The sequence below is a fragment of the Rattus norvegicus genome, chromosome 16, assembly GCF_036323735.1.
Source record: "Rattus norvegicus strain BN/NHsdMcwi chromosome 16, GRCr8, whole genome shotgun sequence".
Lineage (NCBI taxonomy): Eukaryota > Metazoa > Chordata > Mammalia > Rodentia > Muridae > Rattus > Rattus norvegicus.
In genome coordinates this window covers 3,240,853-3,258,655 of record NC_086034.1, presented here as the reverse complement: position 1 = coordinate 3,258,655, position 17,803 = coordinate 3,240,853, and the positions used below count along the sequence as shown (strand labels likewise).

The 17,803-nt window shown below is 39.3% G+C and overlaps 1 protein-coding gene across 29 annotated transcripts in view; it reads right to left on the bottom strand.

Annotated features, from left to right (window-relative positions):
* The window catches only part of Erc2 (ELKS/RAB6-interacting/CAST family member 2), an 860,860-nt gene that overhangs the window by 421,603 nt on the left and 421,454 nt on the right, over nt 1-17,803 (bottom strand). For 16 of the 29 annotated variants that reach the window (XR_010058279.1, XR_010058280.1, XR_010058281.1 and 13 more), the window contains 2 exons: nt 17,638-17,673; nt 7,160-7,353 (listed from right to left, as the gene is read on the bottom strand). Coding sequence is in view for 25 of the 29 variants with exons in the window: in XM_063275106.1 (XP_063131176.1) it covers nt 7,160-7,353; nt 17,638-17,673 (230 nt within the window). In the remaining 4 variants the exon portion in view is untranslated. Of the gene's footprint in view, nt 1-1,159; nt 1,172-7,159; nt 7,354-17,637; nt 17,674-17,803 lie in introns of all 29 variants that reach the window. The other 13 variants (XR_010058282.1, XM_039094232.1, XM_063275114.1 and 10 more) reach the window with 3 other exon arrangements.

The following is a 17,803-nucleotide window of genomic DNA, read 5'->3' as shown; positions in this document are numbered from 1 at the left end:
TTTTCCTGCAGTCTCACGATGGTCAAGAGGTTTCCGAGGCATCCTTTGAACCACATAGCCTCGGAGACACTAGAGCTGGGAGCTGGTGGTGAGACAAAGCTAGTAAGGAAGCAGGAGGCTTCACTTTGACATTATTTGCTGTTCCTGTGGAAGGCACCGGCCTGGTGGCTTAGGGCATAGAACAGAATAGAGTGGAGAGGAAAAGTAAATAAAACTTGTCTCTCAAAAGAATAACGATACCAACCTCAAACTGAAGGCTGGCCCTTTTTATTTCATTTTATATATTTGAAGTCTATGTAACCCCAAACACACAATGAGTGCCCTTTATTAAAACCATCGTTTGAATGATAAAGAAATTGCTGTTAGATTAAATATTTCATTGTGTTAAACTACCACGTGTTAGTAAAAGAAAAATTTTAACTTAAGAAAGGGAAAATTATTGACTTGGACCTCCAGCCAAAGAATTCAAAGCTGGGCAGTCTATTTCAAACAAAATGTCCACTTTTCTCATTAATCTACAGTGCACAGTCAATCATGAATCCAGCTTTACACCTGTTTTCTACATCCCTTGCCCTGAATGATTAAAGCATAATGTCCAGTTAGTAGAAAGAAAACTGACAACTCCAAACTGAAACAATGACAGAAAGTTATGTGCATGTGTGTGCACTGTATGTGTGTGTGCACTGTGTGTGTGTGTGCACTGTATGTATGTACTGTATGTGTGCACTCTATGTGTGTTCTCTCTCTCTCTCTCTCTCTCTCTCTGCGTGTGTGTGTGTGTGTGTGTGTGTGTGTGTGTGTGTGTGTGTGTTCACTATGTAGCTAACAAGCCGATCATTTTTGAAAATGACTTTAAGGAAGCCCTATTAGTCCTTTAAAGCACATTTTGAATTTGAATTTGAACTTCAAAACACAATTGACTTGATTCCTTAGACAAAAGGTCCAAATGTTTTGGTTTGTGATGTCACCTGTCCCAGGGAGGAGCTCTTGCCCCTAAGCTGCATTTAGCATCCTGCATTGCGTATTTCCTCTGCTCCACATAGTGTCACCATGCAGTCTATCTTGGGGAAATAGCACAATGAATTATCTGACTAAACAAATGCAGGCAGTAAGGTGAGCTCAGGAGGGAGACAGGGAGAGGAAAACGGAAAGTACTAACCTGAGAGTCAAGCTGATTGGAGCAAGGGTGAGAGCAGCGGTTTGGAGACAAGCAGAAAGGAAGGGGTAGCAAAAGAGAACAAAAGGAGGGAGAGCCATTAGTTTTAAACATACAGCCAACAGATGGTACATTAGCAGGTTCTATAACCAAATGGAGGATAATAAAGCACCTTCTATCTGATACATACCCCGAAGCCCTGGGTACACACCTTAGCTGTCCCGTTACGCGTCATGCATAAGCAGCCTGTATCTGCTCACATACACGGAATCGCACGGGCACTGGTGGGAAGCACAGAGCTGTCCCGGTCAGTACAATGACTGCATTTCAACGTTTTTAAGGAGCATTGGCAGAGGAAGTCCCTACCTGTGTGCACATTATTTTGTATTCATCATTTGATAAGACAGAACCGAAGTCACCAAGCTTGAGCGATAAGCTATGATGTCACAAAAACTTTTATTTGAGTAAGTGGGTTGGGTGCTTACATCCTAAGAACTGTGGTCCCCCCCCACCCCTTCATTCTTAAAAATTCTTAGCAATTTGGATTCTGACTCAAAGATTCACAGTTTATGTTTACAGGGCACTGCATGTAGCAGAGAGCAAAGGCCTTATGAAGAAAGCTGTTGGTGAGGTACCATGGGCTGCTGAGGGGGCACCACCGGGCTGGTAGCCTCCCTACTAGGGCAACATCCACAGCAGAGAGTAGTTCCTTTCCACTGAGAAAATGAAGTTCCTTTCCACTGAGAAGGCCCACATGTTTGCTAGCTTAGTTGCGTAAGAACTTCCAACCAGGCAAAACAGTAGTCTGTAATAGAAAGGCAAGCTTAGGGGAGGAAGCCATGATTATGTTCCAGGCTATGAAAGGAACATGTAGAGGTGTTTTGTTAACCTGTAAAATCCCCCGCCCAAAAGCGAAGTAGAGACACGAAACATCTGTCCAACCATCTGCTCACAGGGTCCCTCATCTCATGTTGTCATGCAGTTTTAAGAATGTTGCACACATGGAAAAGCGAATCCTTAAGGTGACGTCTAACCTGGAGCATTCCAAATGAAAATAATGTCGACTGCGATGATAAAAATCAAAGAGAAAATTCTGAAGTGCACACACGGTGTGCTTCATAGTCTAGGCCGGGAGTCTCTCAGTCATAAACGTACCACAGATCCAAGTCAGGTCACCACGCCATCATGGCGACTGTAGCAACAAAGCTTGGCCGCTGTTCCCAATCCTTCTAGATCATACTGAATTAAGCTGGGGATCTTGGCCCTTGGTAGAGAATGCTGAGCTGGAACAGCTAGTACATACTTCAGATGGCACCGCCTTCCCCAAGGGACTCTGGCTCTGAACTCTTTCCATGGGGTCACTATGGTGTTTTAGTCCCTTATAACTTTATTCTAAAGATATTTCTTGGGCTGGAGAGATGGTTCTGTGGTTAAGAGCACTACACTCTTCCAGAGGACATGAGTTCAAGTCCAAGCACCTACTTGACAGTTCAGAATCATCAGTTACTCCAATTCCAGGGACTCTGACACCTTCTTCTGGTCTCCTCAGGTACCAGGCCCACATGCAGTATGTATACACATAAGCAGGCAAAACTCCCAGACACATAAAATAAGAACAAATAAATTACCCAAATGATTTTTAAGACAGTTCTTCAAATGCAGTAGTAGACAAAATTACTCAGAGGAAAGAAGTATGTATCAAAGTGAGTAGAACTCATACCAGATTTCTCCCCTGTACTGTGAGACTTCTAGAATAGATTATCACACTCTAGAAATAATAAGAAAGTTTAAGTTTGCGTTTCACAAAGAGCCCTGAAAGGCATCAAGGAAATTATGTCAGCACATTATTGAGAAAATCAGAGAGGAAAATAATAGTTTCTTTCTCAACATTAGATACGGTTCTGTTAGGCACCAAAAAAATAATTTTTCAAAGTCCAAATGTCTGATGGCGTTAACCCTCAGCCCAGATAATTATCAGATAATTCAGTGGTACCTTGACTTCCACTCTGATGTCTGATGGTATCATCTGGAGGGATGGATATGACTGAGGACTCAATTTGAGCTCTGGACAAACATCAGAAAAAGCCCTACAGATTTAAGATAATTACACCGAAGGTCACCCATCTGACTCCTTCCCGTGACTGGGATACAAGAAAGCCAGTGGCAGAAAGTCTTGCTTGGCAGACTTTTCATCCCCTCCTCTTCTCTAGGCGATGTGCTTCACTGCCTCCAAGGCTCAGTCGGCTGCTGAGTTGTGTGGTCTACATGACAGTTGACATCACAACAGAGCAAAGGAAGCAGCCTGCTTCTGACTCACTCTTGGGCTTGCTTTAGGCCATTGTCCCTGTAACCAGCTCCTCCAGAGCAGCCTATGTTTGAGGCAAGAGCTTCCAGCTAGAACGTCTGCATCCAGGACAAGAGTTCCTTGTGTGAGAGGCACATCAAGTGAAGCAAAACGTATACCTTAAAACACTGCGTCTCTAATGGCTGACGAGAATCAGCACTCTTGTGGCGCTGAAGGAACAGCTTCACTGGAAATGGCAGCTGTATGCTATGTAGATGTATACTAATGCTGGAGGAACTCTTTTAAATGAGAAGATGAACGGAATAGGAAGATAAACTGGCCTCTCGGAGAGAAGCTGGCCCCTGCCAGGGTTTCAGAGTCAGTCCTAACCTCAAATGTTTTGTTGCATGTGACAGAAGTTCTGGGACGTTTTAGATCATGAGCTGCTTCAAAAAGAGGGCTTTTCGCTCTGGTAGGTCACGTTACAAGCCAGAGACCACAAATTCATTTCAAGTTCAATAGTTTGGTTTTCAAAATCACAAACTTAATTGCAAGCACTCTCTATGACTCCGAAATGGAGATACATGCCATAATGCTCAGAAATCTTTAGTTCTAAACATTATGAGGTATGAATCTTGTAGTTCCAGCCAGCAGAGATACTAACCCATGTGAAGAGGGCTGTCTGACAAAGTCGAGGAAGACCCTTTGGTGGGAATGAATACACACGCAACCCAGCAGATAATGCTTCAGAAAGGGAGGCCAAGCCTGAACCCTCTTTTTCCCAGGAGATCTCTCCTCTGGACCTCCACCCCCACCTCCTTAGGGGCCTGGGCTGGGCTGGGGCTCAGACATTTCCCAGACTGTGTTCTGCCGCTGGACCCGAGATGCAGTCAGGCAGAGACCTGGGACAGAGTCAGGCTCCTGCACATGTTTTATGAATTACAGTGCCTGGGAGGCATCAGCTTTAAGGAGAGGCAAATGCAGAGATAAAGAAAATGTGCAGAAAGTACATAAAGATAAATGCCTGTAAAATCACTGCCGCTTTAATGCTTTCCATATTGAAGAAATAAAACTGTGAATATTCTTGATGATTTAATGGCTACACAGCCCAGCTAAGACCTGTTTTTCCAACTAGATAATTAAGCCATTTATATGTAAATGTTTATAGTAGCCCATCCTGATTTTCAATTACAGGTCTCAGGAACTGCTTTAGTACAGAAAAATGCCTTTGAAACATCCAGAGCATCACTTTCTCTCGTGGAAACTAAGAAGGAAGAGGTGGGGCTCTGGTGGCTTCAGGGCCTGCCGAGAGACGGCCCTCAGGCTCCCTGTATGACTTCAGTGCTGCGAAATGAGTTTGTCTATGTGGCCCCTCGGTGGAAGGCATTGTCCTCAGCCCCTCCTAGATTTGAATTTTAGTTTTGATTCTTCTGAGCCCTGTAATCGTTAGGAAGTTACTAAATGTGTATAACTTGATGGTTTCTGTGGGTAAGATTAAGCCAAACACAAGCTCCAGGTCGAGTGCGCAACATAGCATCTGGCATACAGTGACGATAAAACACAAAGACCTTATTCTTATGGTTATAGCTGGTATTACTAATAACGCTGGTGTTGCGTCTACGACACCATCAGTCAAGAAAACTGCTTCTTAAAGAGGTAGACTAGAAGTTCAAGGACTTAGACTACAGCTGCTCATCTCTGACCACAGGATGGCCATTGTGGATGGATGGATGAATGGCCATAAAAAGTCATCCGACTTTTCACTGTCATTGAAACAATGAGGCAGAGCCATACATTCTTTGTGATCCATACTAGCTTTTTTTTCTTTTCTTCTTCTTCTTCTTCTTCTTCTTCTTCTTCTTCTTCTTCTTCTTCTTCTTCTTCTTCTTCTTCTTCTTCTTCTTCAGAAAAACTGGTCCTGAAATGTGACTCTAAAAAGGCCATATAGATAGCTTTATTAAACTTGACCACAGCCCTGGAATTTTAAGAACCGGCACGCTGGGAGACCTCTCCAACACTTTAAAATTAAAGATGCTTGAAGATGGCTTTTTAAGTTTTATTATGCCTTGGGTTTTTCTTTTGCACATACGTGTTTATGTGTGTATTGGACGAGGCATACATGTGCCATAGCATTTGTCTGAAGGTTCGAGGGCAAGGCTCCCTCTTCACTATGTAGGTCCTAGAAATCCAATCCTGGCTTAGTGGCAGGCATCTTTAGCTGGTAAACCATCTTGTCCTCCTGCCCTTAAAGATTTGAATTTTCATAGTTGGGGCTGGGGATTTAGCTCAGTGGTAGAGCGCTTGCCTGGGAAGCACAAGGCCCTGGGTTCGGTCCCCAGCTCCGAAAAAAAGAAAAAAAAAAAAAAAGAAAGAAAATCATTGAATTTTCATAGTTACCTCAATAAAAAGGAAGCTGCCTTATGTCCTAAAATTAGTTAGACTGAATCAAACTTAATCACAGTGTCAACAGAAAAGGGGGGCTAAGATTATTAAAAGAACTATTCATAAAGTTGGTGTTCAGATGTTAAATACAATATTGAAAACATTGCTGAAGCGTCACTGTGAATAATCTGCCCATCCTGTCCAGGCAGTTAATACTGAGGACTGATTTGTCTTGGCATTCTGTTCTTCATAAAGAGGTTAGTGTCCTACCTTATATGAAAACCGGGTAGATACAAAACAGAATACATTTTAATAGGTTGTTAGGGATTCAGCTTTAACAAGACTCATGGCCACGGTGCTGGCACATAGTAGATGTGAAATTGGAACCCAGGTCTTTCTTTAGCAAAAGCCCATTATCGTTCTTGTAAGGCCACAGAGCGCTGCTCTGCACGTATATTCAAGTCCTTCAGAACCTCACAAGTGTCTCCGTCCAAGCTGGCAAGCATTCTCTGATTTATTCAAAATTGGCTGATCTCTTCCACATGGATTGAATCTCGGAAAACAAATTACGCCTATTGCAGAACCAATGAGAAATGCTCAGAGGTTCTACAGAGCTGTGTAAGAGTGTTTAGAAAGTTCTTTACTTACAGAGGTATAGGAAAAAGTGTTAGCATCCATGCCGCACATTGATATAATACAGCTATAGTTAATCTCAAAATGTATAGATACTCGAAGTCTGTTTTAGACTCATTCTTTTAGACAGAATTTGTGATCATGTAGACCCTACCCAACATATTTAATCACGTTTATTTTCCAAGCAGTCTAAGATCCTCTTAAAAGATAATTTTAAGGCAGAATTTGTTACAGTGTGCCAAAAGACATCCAAAAGGACATGAGCCTCCCTTTCTCTTATCTGAATGAAGAAATTCCAACTATATTTCTCCATACTCTCTGTTGCTTGTGACAAACCAAAACCACAAATGTTCATCTTTAATGGGAAGGAACCGTGGTTTCAGATAGTCAAAGCCAAAATTTTTGCATACTTTGCTGGTACACGTACTGAATCAGAGATGTCCCTCAAGGAAGCCAGGCTCTGTTTTCCTAGATGCTGAAAAGGCTCTTAGTTCTGAGGAAGGTAACCCTGTGCCTCTATAGCACTGCACAGAAACACAGCATCATTCCTTCCCTGGAAGGCTAAATTCCTCAAATATTAACTTCCTTCTAACTTGTGATATGAGTGTGTGCACATGGGTGTTTCAGACGTACCACAAATCAGAGTGTACAACAAGCCATCAGTGTTTGCTCACCTTGGACAACTCTCAGAGTGCAGAACTCACCTCTCAAGTTCCGCAATCTTCTTGTCTTTGTCGTTTTTCTCATTCTCCACCTCCTTGAGGATCTCCAGCAACCTGTCGACTTCTGCTTGAGCCTTGCCACACTCATCACGGTAGTAAGATGCTTCCTTGTCCAGCTGTTTCAGTCGGTCTGCAAACTCGGGGTTCATCCTGGAGTCATCTTCAATATTATGTGCCTTCAACATCACATTTTTAAAGAATGTAGTTAAGACAATGGTTCAGAACAACAGACAGTGTAGTCAGCGATGGCCAAGAACGTAACTTTGGAGAAAAAAAATAACCAACAAGAATTATGGGTATTCTGTCAGTGAGAAGGCAGAGTGGGAGGGGAAAAATCATATATTTCAGTTACCCTAAATAATGCTGACTTTAAGTATGTGATAGTATCCCACAGGGGGGGTTCCTCTGCTACTGATATTCTGTTATACTAAGTTTTTCTACTTTTGACATTTTCTTTCCAGCAAAATGTGGGGGACAGATGAAAGAAGAAAACAGTGTCTTAGTTCTTGTTCATTCGGTAAGAAGGATGGAGAGTGTGCAATTCCACTCAAGGCAATTTCCATCAAATGTTTCTATTTCCGCCGCAGAGAATGAACCGAACAGGAGTAGGAGTAAACTGTTTTCCCAGGTCTGGGAAGGGCATATATAGAGCCAGGTAGCCTTTAGGAGGCTGGTTGACCAAGTACATCACCCTACTGAGAAACGCTGACTAAAGTAGTTTGGAATGAAGACCTCTTGTAGTTAAGAAGGGCTTTCAAACGAACAGTCATACCCATAAATTCTTATTTCCTTGAATAGGTTTGACCTAACCAATGAGGAGATGAGCTAGGTCATGAACAAGCACACAGAGAAGAATCTGCAAACACATGCAAGGGTGAATAGCAGCAGTACACATCAGAACAGACAAAGTCAACGACAAGCAACACCACTGTAGAATAATTTGCAGCCAAAGTATCTGTGGTTTTGTGTGCATGGGTATGTGTGTGTGGTGGCATCATAGTTTATTTTTTCCCAAAATAAACTTTTGGCTGAAATTTTCCCAGACAGATGCAGGAACACCGCACCGCAGTGTTTTGCCTACCCCTTGTTTCCCTTCACTCCTAATTGGCTTCTTCAAAGAGCAGGCAGGAAGAAAGCAAGTGGTTTAACGATGGTACACATTTAACATAGAAAGTTCAGAGAAGTCATACACGTATGGTTCTCCAAAAAATCCGTGTGTGAGGTAATCAAACATCAACAATCCATTAGGCTTGAGTTTTTCTACTTTCCTGCTTTGTGGAGCCATGTCCACTGTGGTTTTTTTTTTTTTTTTTTTTTTTTTTTTTTTTTTGATTATTTTTTCTTTAAGGGAAAAAACAAGGCAAGCAAGCTCTAGCTACTGTGGGGTTAAATGGATCATGCATGGTTAGAGAAATTAATACTAATACTACTGTTAGAAGGTTGACAGTCTTTGCAATGATTTAGTAAAAAAAATTCAAAAATTAGTATAAATAAAATAAATTTCTTACTCATGACAAAATCATTTTTAAATAATATTTGTGCATGTAACATATTATTTAAGCATGAGGATAAAGGGGGCATAATTTTCCACATTCTTTAAAATTTTCTTACTTAAGAAATAAACACAACTATGAAAAAGAACTTGGAAAAATCCATTGATCCAACATACTATTAAAAACTGGTTACTCTCTTTTACTAGCAAATCTCAAAAGCATTTTATTTTTATTTAGTGTGCACTCTGGGCCTCTCTATCACAGATTAGTGCATGTTTTCAGTATTTATAAAAATGAAACTAATTATTATGCTTTTAGGAGTTGTTCCTGAATTAATCATATTTTTATATAAAGTGACCAATATTTAAATAGCTGAACTTCTACGTGGATAATTTAGAACAGATAGTCTCATTTTAAAATGAACTAACTATAACTTCTATCTGTGATAAAAGTAAATTCAATACTTTTGTGGCAGAAAACACAATTTTTGAATAGTTAAAATATATTTTAGTTCTCTCTTTCCATTGTTAAACTGACCACAATTCTATGACAACTTAAAAGTAAATTTTTGGATCATTCTCAAACTCTCCAATCAATGCCATTAATATCTTAAAAAATAATTAGTGGACTAAGCAATGAGTAATTAGAAACAATCAAAACTCACAAATAAACATATGTTAAAGTTAAAATTCCTTTCCCATCTCATATGTTTAAAAAAGGCTAGGAGTTATGCATGATAGTCTATCTTGTTTTATTTTAAATTCTTTGCATCATTATTATCATTTTAACGAGCAAATAAGTGACTAATAGCCATGAGATATTAGTTTTAAATCTAAATTTGCTCTATGTCCTATGTCAAGAGGCAAATCGAAAGAATTTCTAAAGACAGTGAAAACATACAAAATGACAAACATCTGGAAGATAATGTTCATGTTCTATTATGACTATTATAATAATCCCAGACATAAGACTTGTGTACAGCTAGTTTAATAGGTTTGTTTAGTTTTCATCAGCACACTCTTTAGAGAAGCCTCCCTGAGAGGTTTAGGAAGAAAGAACTGGCCGTTCCTGGCAGGTATGCATGTCCTTTGTGTAATCGTGAGGATGATAACCCAAGGCCAGTCTTTAACTGTGGGTGTATTAGGTTATACTCTTTTTAGCCCAGGGAGTGAGTATGGATAAAGCACTCATGTTATGTGTAGACAAACAGAAATCTAAGGGGAAAAAGGCCTGAATCTTGAAGGTACCACTGATGTCTTCATGTAACACTGAAGGTAGGTCATATTATTAAATCCCATTGGCAAGTTCATAGCTGTGCTATATCTGTTAGATAAAACTTGAACGTGTTAATAATCCTTTCATTTTAAATGACTATACATCTTCATGAAAAAACTATTGAAATGTCTCTGTCTGTCTCTGTCTCTGTCTCTCTGTGTCTCTGTATCTCTGTTTCTGTCTCTGTCTCCCTCTCCCTCCCCCTCCCTTTCTCTCTCTCTCTCTCTCTCTCTCTCTCTCTCTCTCTCTCTCTCTCTCTCTCTCTCCTCAACATAGTACCTACTGATATCAGGAAAAATAATTTATGCCAGACTATCTTCAATCCTGAGGAATTCTTAGAGGGATTTTGTAATAGACATGAAAATAGATGGCATTATAAAATGCTCACATCAACAGAAATCTTTAAGAAAAGACTCCTATAAGGACATGAAGAAATCCTTTCTTGGATCATTTCTTAAGGTTGATGTAATGACCATGACAGATCCTCATGACTAGGAACATCTGTGGGTCTCCTGTCCATTCTAAATACAAAATGCAAACGTCTGCATAAATCACCTAGGAGTTATTAGAGTTAAGTAGCTCAACTCAACATGAATTGCAACTGTTCAGAGTGCCATTTTAGTCAGTAGAGAGTGAGTGGGCTGTATTGAGACCCACAGCCATGGGGTCAATGTTCCATACCAAAAGCCATGGGAGGAAACTAGGTTTATAGATCCAATGCTTCCATCAAAGTTCTAAGGCAGGGAGCGCCTCTAAAACTGGGGAGGAGATAGGCAGACTGTTGCTTTTCAAATTATGACAGAAGTTGCTTCATCTACACTAGCAGCCTCTGATCTGCTAAGCAGGTAAAAATGTAGCCTAACATATCTCAGACAGTGCAGACAAAACATAAAAGGACTTACATTTCAATATATCATTACTATAACATACTCCTACCATGGAGTCATTCTTCTATATTCAAGATTTAAGTGAAAAGGAGCTGTAATTATTTCCTCTTAAGGACCTGATGGTTTAACAAAAGCTTGGCCAATGAGAACTGGCCCATCTCACTTCCTCCTTCTAAGGGACATAAACTTTGTTTCTACTTTAAGTTATTAGGAATTGAGTTCTTGAAAATACAAACTGGTAATTTTTTTCTGAATTAATTTATCACAAATGTGGACAGAAACATTCCTCCAGGTACTAAATATTCATCCTTTTGTTTTCATAGATATTCAAATTTCAAGGTCATTAAAAGAAAATCTGGGTATCAAGTTGTGTCTCAAAATATTTCTTGGGGTTGGGGATTTAGCTCAGCGGTAGAGCGCTTGCCTAGCAAGCGCAAGGCCCTGGGTTCGGTCCCCAGCTCCGAAAAAAAGAAAAAAAAATATTTCTTGATGGCCTTTTGGCTAAGATCAAGTGTAAAATATTTCTTGAACCCCTTGGAGCTAAATCAGTAAAGAACATCACAGAAATGTCAGGATTACGTGTAGGATCTGTAAGTTTGAGGATCTCTAGAAGATGTCTCTTATAGTTCTAAATATATGGAAATTCCCCTACATATGATAATAAACACCAAAACTAGGCACCTCATTGATGTGGCCCAGACTCATCACTTTGATGTGAACTGACTTGGAAAGTCCAGATGAAGAGCAGGGGGAATCCAGTCATGACTGGTGAGGAGCTGTACATTATGATACCTAGCAGTCATCCCATCCCAGCAGAGATTATCAGAATTGATTCAGGAACAAAGCAGGACTTTAGCTGACAGATATATGCCAATTGAGGAAAAGAGTGAAGCCCCAAGGCTTCAGCCCCAAGGTTGAACACTAATAGGCATCCTAGTCAGATATCTCAAACATACTTGTCCTTAGAATTATAAAAGTTGAACACTGATTATTCCCACTGAGGTATTGGTCTATAGTTCCAGAGGTCTAAGAAGGAAAGCACTGACTTCAGTCCAGAATCCTGCTGTGACAAAAGGCAGGGGACATTTACTAATATTATATTAAAGTCCCCTTGAAATAGGCCCTAACAATTTTTAATGAAAAAGTATTTCCCTCAACACAAATGATTAGCTGTAACCTAAAATGTTAGGTAATGAAGCTGTTGATGTCTCATCCACTGATGCCTCTAGACTTCAGCAGTAAATTGCCAAACTTAGGCACTGTGAAAATATGACTCTCGGTTACAGCACTTTGCTGTCTTGGCATTCAAAGACAGTGTCTCAACATTCCTTTCATATCTCAATAGCAGGATAGGGTGTAAACTATTTTAGACACTGGCATAATTCTAAGTTATGAACAAAATAGACTCATTAAATTTTCTGACTAATTCCAGAACTACAAAATATTATAAACTTAAATTTTATTTCAACTAAAAATGAATAAATACCAGACGTAATTATTGGCCCTAAGTAATATATTTTGAAAGTAAGGATATATCTTGGAATCTTGTGTTTCATCATTTTAAAAGAAATTATACTTTTTAAAATTCAAACTAAATTCAGAACTTTCACAATCTGCATATTAAACCTGCCAAAATTTATTTTCATAGATAAAACAAATATCATACATATAAAAAATATAAACAAGTACTTCAAAACACACAACGATAAAAAATCTACATACTTAGCACAGCTTAAAACCCTTCACATAAAAATGGAATTATTAACATAATTCCCCTGGAATTTCTGAAAATGGAGAACTAAAAGTATTATCTAGACATTCTGAAATAAAACATGTAACTTTACATTACGATGTCATTTACTATACTATTTGAGTTCTTTTGACATTGAATGCCTATATCAGTTGTTGGATACATGCTTGTATACATGCATGTGTTTGCATGTACCATCTGTATTCCCTGAAGTAGATTTTAAGTAGTTATAAATTGTTGTAATTCTATGTCTAGGTAATATCTTTAGTTCTCCATGTTGCTAATTTTCAGAAATCCCAGGAGAATTATGTTAATAATTACATTTTTATTTGAAGGATTTTAAAATGTGCTAAGCGATAGATTTTTATTTTTGCCACAGGATACTCATTTAAGAGTGAATCAAATAGTTTTTAGAAATAGGATTTTTTTTAAAAAAAAAGGAAATTGCTAAGACTAAACGATAGTCACGAAGACATTTACAGTCTGCATACTGTGTCCCTGGGAATTCAGAGTCCTGCAAAGACATATCAAACAGGGAAGTCTCTCTGAACATTAAGAAGATTGTTTTTTCCTCTGTGTAGATGGAAAAATGCCTCAGATTTTGTGTTTGTTTCGTTTTGTGTTTTGTAAACCCTTAAATTAAATGTAAGTCCTGCACTATGTATGTTTACAAGAAGCGGAATTTGAAATGGAGAGTGCCTAGCCAGGGGAGCTCCCGGGAGCACATCAGAAGGCTTTCAAATGCACCCTTACCAGCAATGGGGTAGTTTACGAAGCACTCGATTAATGTGTCCAAAATGCAAAATATTCTTTTAAAATGTAGGAAAGACTTCTGGACACTATGTCTAAGCATACTAGAATTAACAGCTATGGGGAGAAACAGAATCAGTGCAAGTTGACCTGCACATACTCACTATGACAACACAAAACTCCTCCAGGATCGGAGGCTGGTAGTTAAGTGAGGAGAGGTTGTTATTAGGTGACATAATTAGGATTCAAAGGCAAAAATTTTAAGTTCCTACGAAATGACACCAGCACATTATTTAGCAGGCTAGAGTCTCTACAGCGAAGGAATAGAAAGTAAATGCTTTATTTGTACTTCAGAACATATTGGCAGGAATATGTCAAAGCCCGATCCTTATTTTACTCTGAGTGTAGACACATGGATGCTGTACTGACAAATAAAATGTCCTCATGCATTCAAAACAACTATAGCAAACTCACCAGAAACATGAAGATAGCCATAATCGAAATAAACACACAAGAGCCAAAACTTCCTGGGTACCAATAACTGGCTGGAAAATAAGAGGCGAGGGCTGGAGAGATGGCTCAGTGGTTAAGAGCACTGAGTGCTCTTCAAGAGGACCAGAGTTCAATTCCCAGCAACCACATGGCAGCTCACAACTGTCCGCAACTCTAGTTCCAGGGGATCTGACATCCTCACACAGACATATATGCAGGCAAAACACCAATGTACATGTAATTAAAATAAATAAATTATTTAAAAAGGAAGTAAAAGGAGAAATGTATCAGTCACTATAACAGTTTAAAAATTAAATATGTGCATGCTCCACAATGGCTTTAAAAGTAAATATGCCAGCACTATAATAGAAAAATGTAAAAACTTCACCGTAGAAAACAACACTTTAAAAAAGTTGGATAGTGTTTATAAATGGTAAGAAATATTAGAGATGTATCAATGATTCTTAAGATTTTCTTACGGTCTAAATAAAACTCAAACTAAATCACCAGAAATTGTGGTTTCTAATTCACAAAATGACTCCTAAATTCAACTGGAAGGTAAAAAATGAAAAGCTAAGAACTCCCAAACCAGATAGAAACAAAAGCAGAGAGAGCCCAGTTCGAACGCGCCCAACTAGATGCTTAAACGTCACCAAGTCACAGAGCTAAGAGGGCAAGAGACACAGCTAACAGCAAACTGCAGCTCAGGAACTCAGACCTCTATTCCTGTAAGAGTATAATACTCAAAACTGTGACATCAAAGGTCAGGGAACATTTGACAAACAATGAAAATTAGCCGATAATTTAAAAAAATATATACTAGACCTCTCAATGCTAATCAAAAGACAGATAAGAGTTGTATTAATATAAAAAATGGCATCCAAAAATTTTAATACCTGTGAGAGAAATCAGAGAATGATTTCAAAGAATAGAGAAAATAAAATTCTAAATGAAAACAAGAAACAAAGGAAGAAATCCCACTGATCAAAATCCTCCAAGAATTCTCTGCATTAAAAATTAAATGAAATTGTCATAATATGAGAAAAAGTTATTTGTAGAATAGAAAACACTCCTAAGGCCCAATGAGCAAACTAGTAAATTAAAGCAAGAGCTTATATATATTTTTTTAAATCTAAAACTCATTAGTAATTAAAGAAGAGAAGTTAGATGACCTAAGGATTTTTTTTCAAAGTAATATAAAACGACAGTTCTCAGTGTGGGCCAGGGCCTGGTCACAAAGGTCACATTTAATCAGTACTAGGAGAAGGCTCTTGGTAAAAGTTCTCTGAGATACAACATGGTAAGAACTATTGAGATAACCTTAAAAACCATGATCGCTGGTCTAGAAAGTCATTCTATGAAGAAGGAAAAAGACGGGAGAAGGAAATGTAGAGAAGGGTGGTGTAGGAGAAGGAGGGGAGGGAAGGAGAAGACGGAAGGCAGGGTGGATTGGTGGTTGGGAAGCTTGTCACAGCTAAACTTCAGAAATGACAGGAACAAGTACATGTGATTGAAATCTGTAATAAATAGACGAGATACCATATCAGAGTTACTCTGAGGAAATAATTGCATGAGGGAATAAATTCTAACGTTTTACTCCCCAAAAAGCAAAATAAAAAAATTGAATAAACATTTTGGTACAACTTGGTGAAAATAGAGAAGTATGCAAGACAAAAAGAAAGAAGGAAGGAAGGAAGGAAGGAAGGAAGGAAGGAAGGGAGGAAGGGAGGAAGGAAGGAAGGAAGGAAGGAAGGACAGACAGGGAGACAGAGTAAAAGTAAAGAAAGGAGAGAAAGAAGAGTGGTTCTTCCACTTAAGGGTGCCTGATGGAGGAACATGAGCACATTCGAATTCCTCCTGGCTACATCTGTGGTGAGCTGTCCTCTCGCTCTATAATCTCATATCCTTCTTTACTTTTTCAATACCATGGCCATATATTACTTTTATAACTAGGAGAAACACGGTCATTTTAAGACTCTTAAGGGTAGAAAACTGCTTCCCTATCAGAACCCCCTCCCCTCCCAAAAAACCCCCCTAGATCCTGAAAATATCTGCAGACAGGGGGAGTTGAAACAAGGAGAGCTGGCAATAGTCCCAGGATGGCAAACCATTTGGTGAGCTTAATTAACATGGGAAAGAATGTCAGTCTAAGACCTTGAATTAGTTGCTGAAAAGACTGCAGAGTTTGCTTTTGACTTGCTGAGGCCAGGCCTTGTGTGGAAGAGAAAGGGAAAGTAGAAACGCCATCCCACTAAACCATTTCTTTGACCCTATCTACTCTGAGAAGGGCTGGTAGACTACACCTACTGTCCTGAGAATTCTCTACAGCCACAGAACGAGGCAATCCCTCTGTGTTTCATAGGCACAAAGAACTGCAAATTCAGATTCTCTTCCTGTCCCTAACTTGTAACGATGAAAAAATGTTATGAAATCTTGTTCTAGAAACATGCATATTTTTTAAAGAAAAACATAAGGGTGGTTCTTCAAGTTTCAAGATATTCTGATTTATTTTTATTATTGTTAATTATTATTTATTGTTATTATTATTACTATGTGTCTTTCTTAACCTCTCTACTGTCTTGAGCCTACCTATTAATACCTTCATTCAAGTGTTAAGGGAATGGAAACTTGAGCAATTTGTTCGTTTGGTTGGTTGGTTGGTTGGTTGGTTGGTTGGTTGGTTGGTTGGTTGGTTGGTTGGCTGGCTGGCTGGATGGCTGATTGGTTAGTTGGTTGATTGGTTGGTTGGCTGGCTGGCTGGCTGATTGGTTAGTTGGTTGGTTGGTTGGTTGGTTGGCTGGTTGGTTGGTTTTGCTACTCTGCTAAGATCTATGTGGAGGACACTCCAGCAAAGCATTGGGGATTGCGTTTGTAAGTGTATTGGTTGGGTAAGATGAAGGGTCCAGGCAGAATCTATTAAGTATGGTAAGCATCTTGCACATCTCTGCACACAGGCAGAGCTTGGCTTGAGAAGTGACACTGTTGACTGAATTGCTTCCTTTATGTACTTCCTTTTTCTGTGATATGGATTTATAAATAGAAGACAATTAGAGTACATTACACATCACCATTGTCCAGCGACACATTCTAATGACCTTCACTTACTCTACCTCCCAGCTAGCCAGTCTGCTGACAAAACAAAAATATTTCTTTTTACTTTTTAAAAATGTAAACTAAACAAACTAATAAGTGTTTGGTATGAATGGCCATGCCATTAGAATAAAGCAATTGGGGACAGCTAAACTATTTTATTCATTTTTGAACTAGTTACCTGCTTTTCAGACTTCATTAAACTAAAGTCAGAATTGCTACCTTCTGTTGTCAGTAGGCTATGCTGTGATCTGCCCTCGGGCCTGTGAGATATTTTGAAACCCTGCATTGTTGTTATGAGTTTATTGGTCTCCAAGAGCACAGCTCAGACATCGAAGCTAACCCAGGTTAACATGGAGTTCATTTATACAGGACACACGTGAGCTCTTCTGCACATTATCCCTGTGGCATTGAAGGATCTCACCAACAATTTAGTAAGCCTAGATCTCCAGCTGCTTTACTTTGCTTTGTTTTGTAGCCTGAGAGTTGGAGTTGGGAAGAAGGTAATGTCCAAGCTGGCCATATTTCTTTGGCCTCTCAATTTTTAAATTTTGAAAGGAATGGCATTGGCTTTATGTAGATCTTTCCTTTTGACAGAGTGGACATGGGAAGAGATGGATCAGCATTTTGAAAATGTCCCCAGTGTTGCACACTGTGACAGGGGCTCAGGGGGATTCCTCATGCTTTGATATGTTACAGCGGGAATGTTTAGAAATGACTTACTGGATTGTACATCTGATTGAACAACTGTTCAGCTTGCTACATTGCAAAGGTGGGGAGGCATTGCCGCACAGACAGGGAAAGAAGGAAAGATCCAGAAAAACAGCATTAGCTCAGCAAATCCAGTGCATTTGCACAGACGAGCTGCTCTTCAAAAAAATAAAAAATA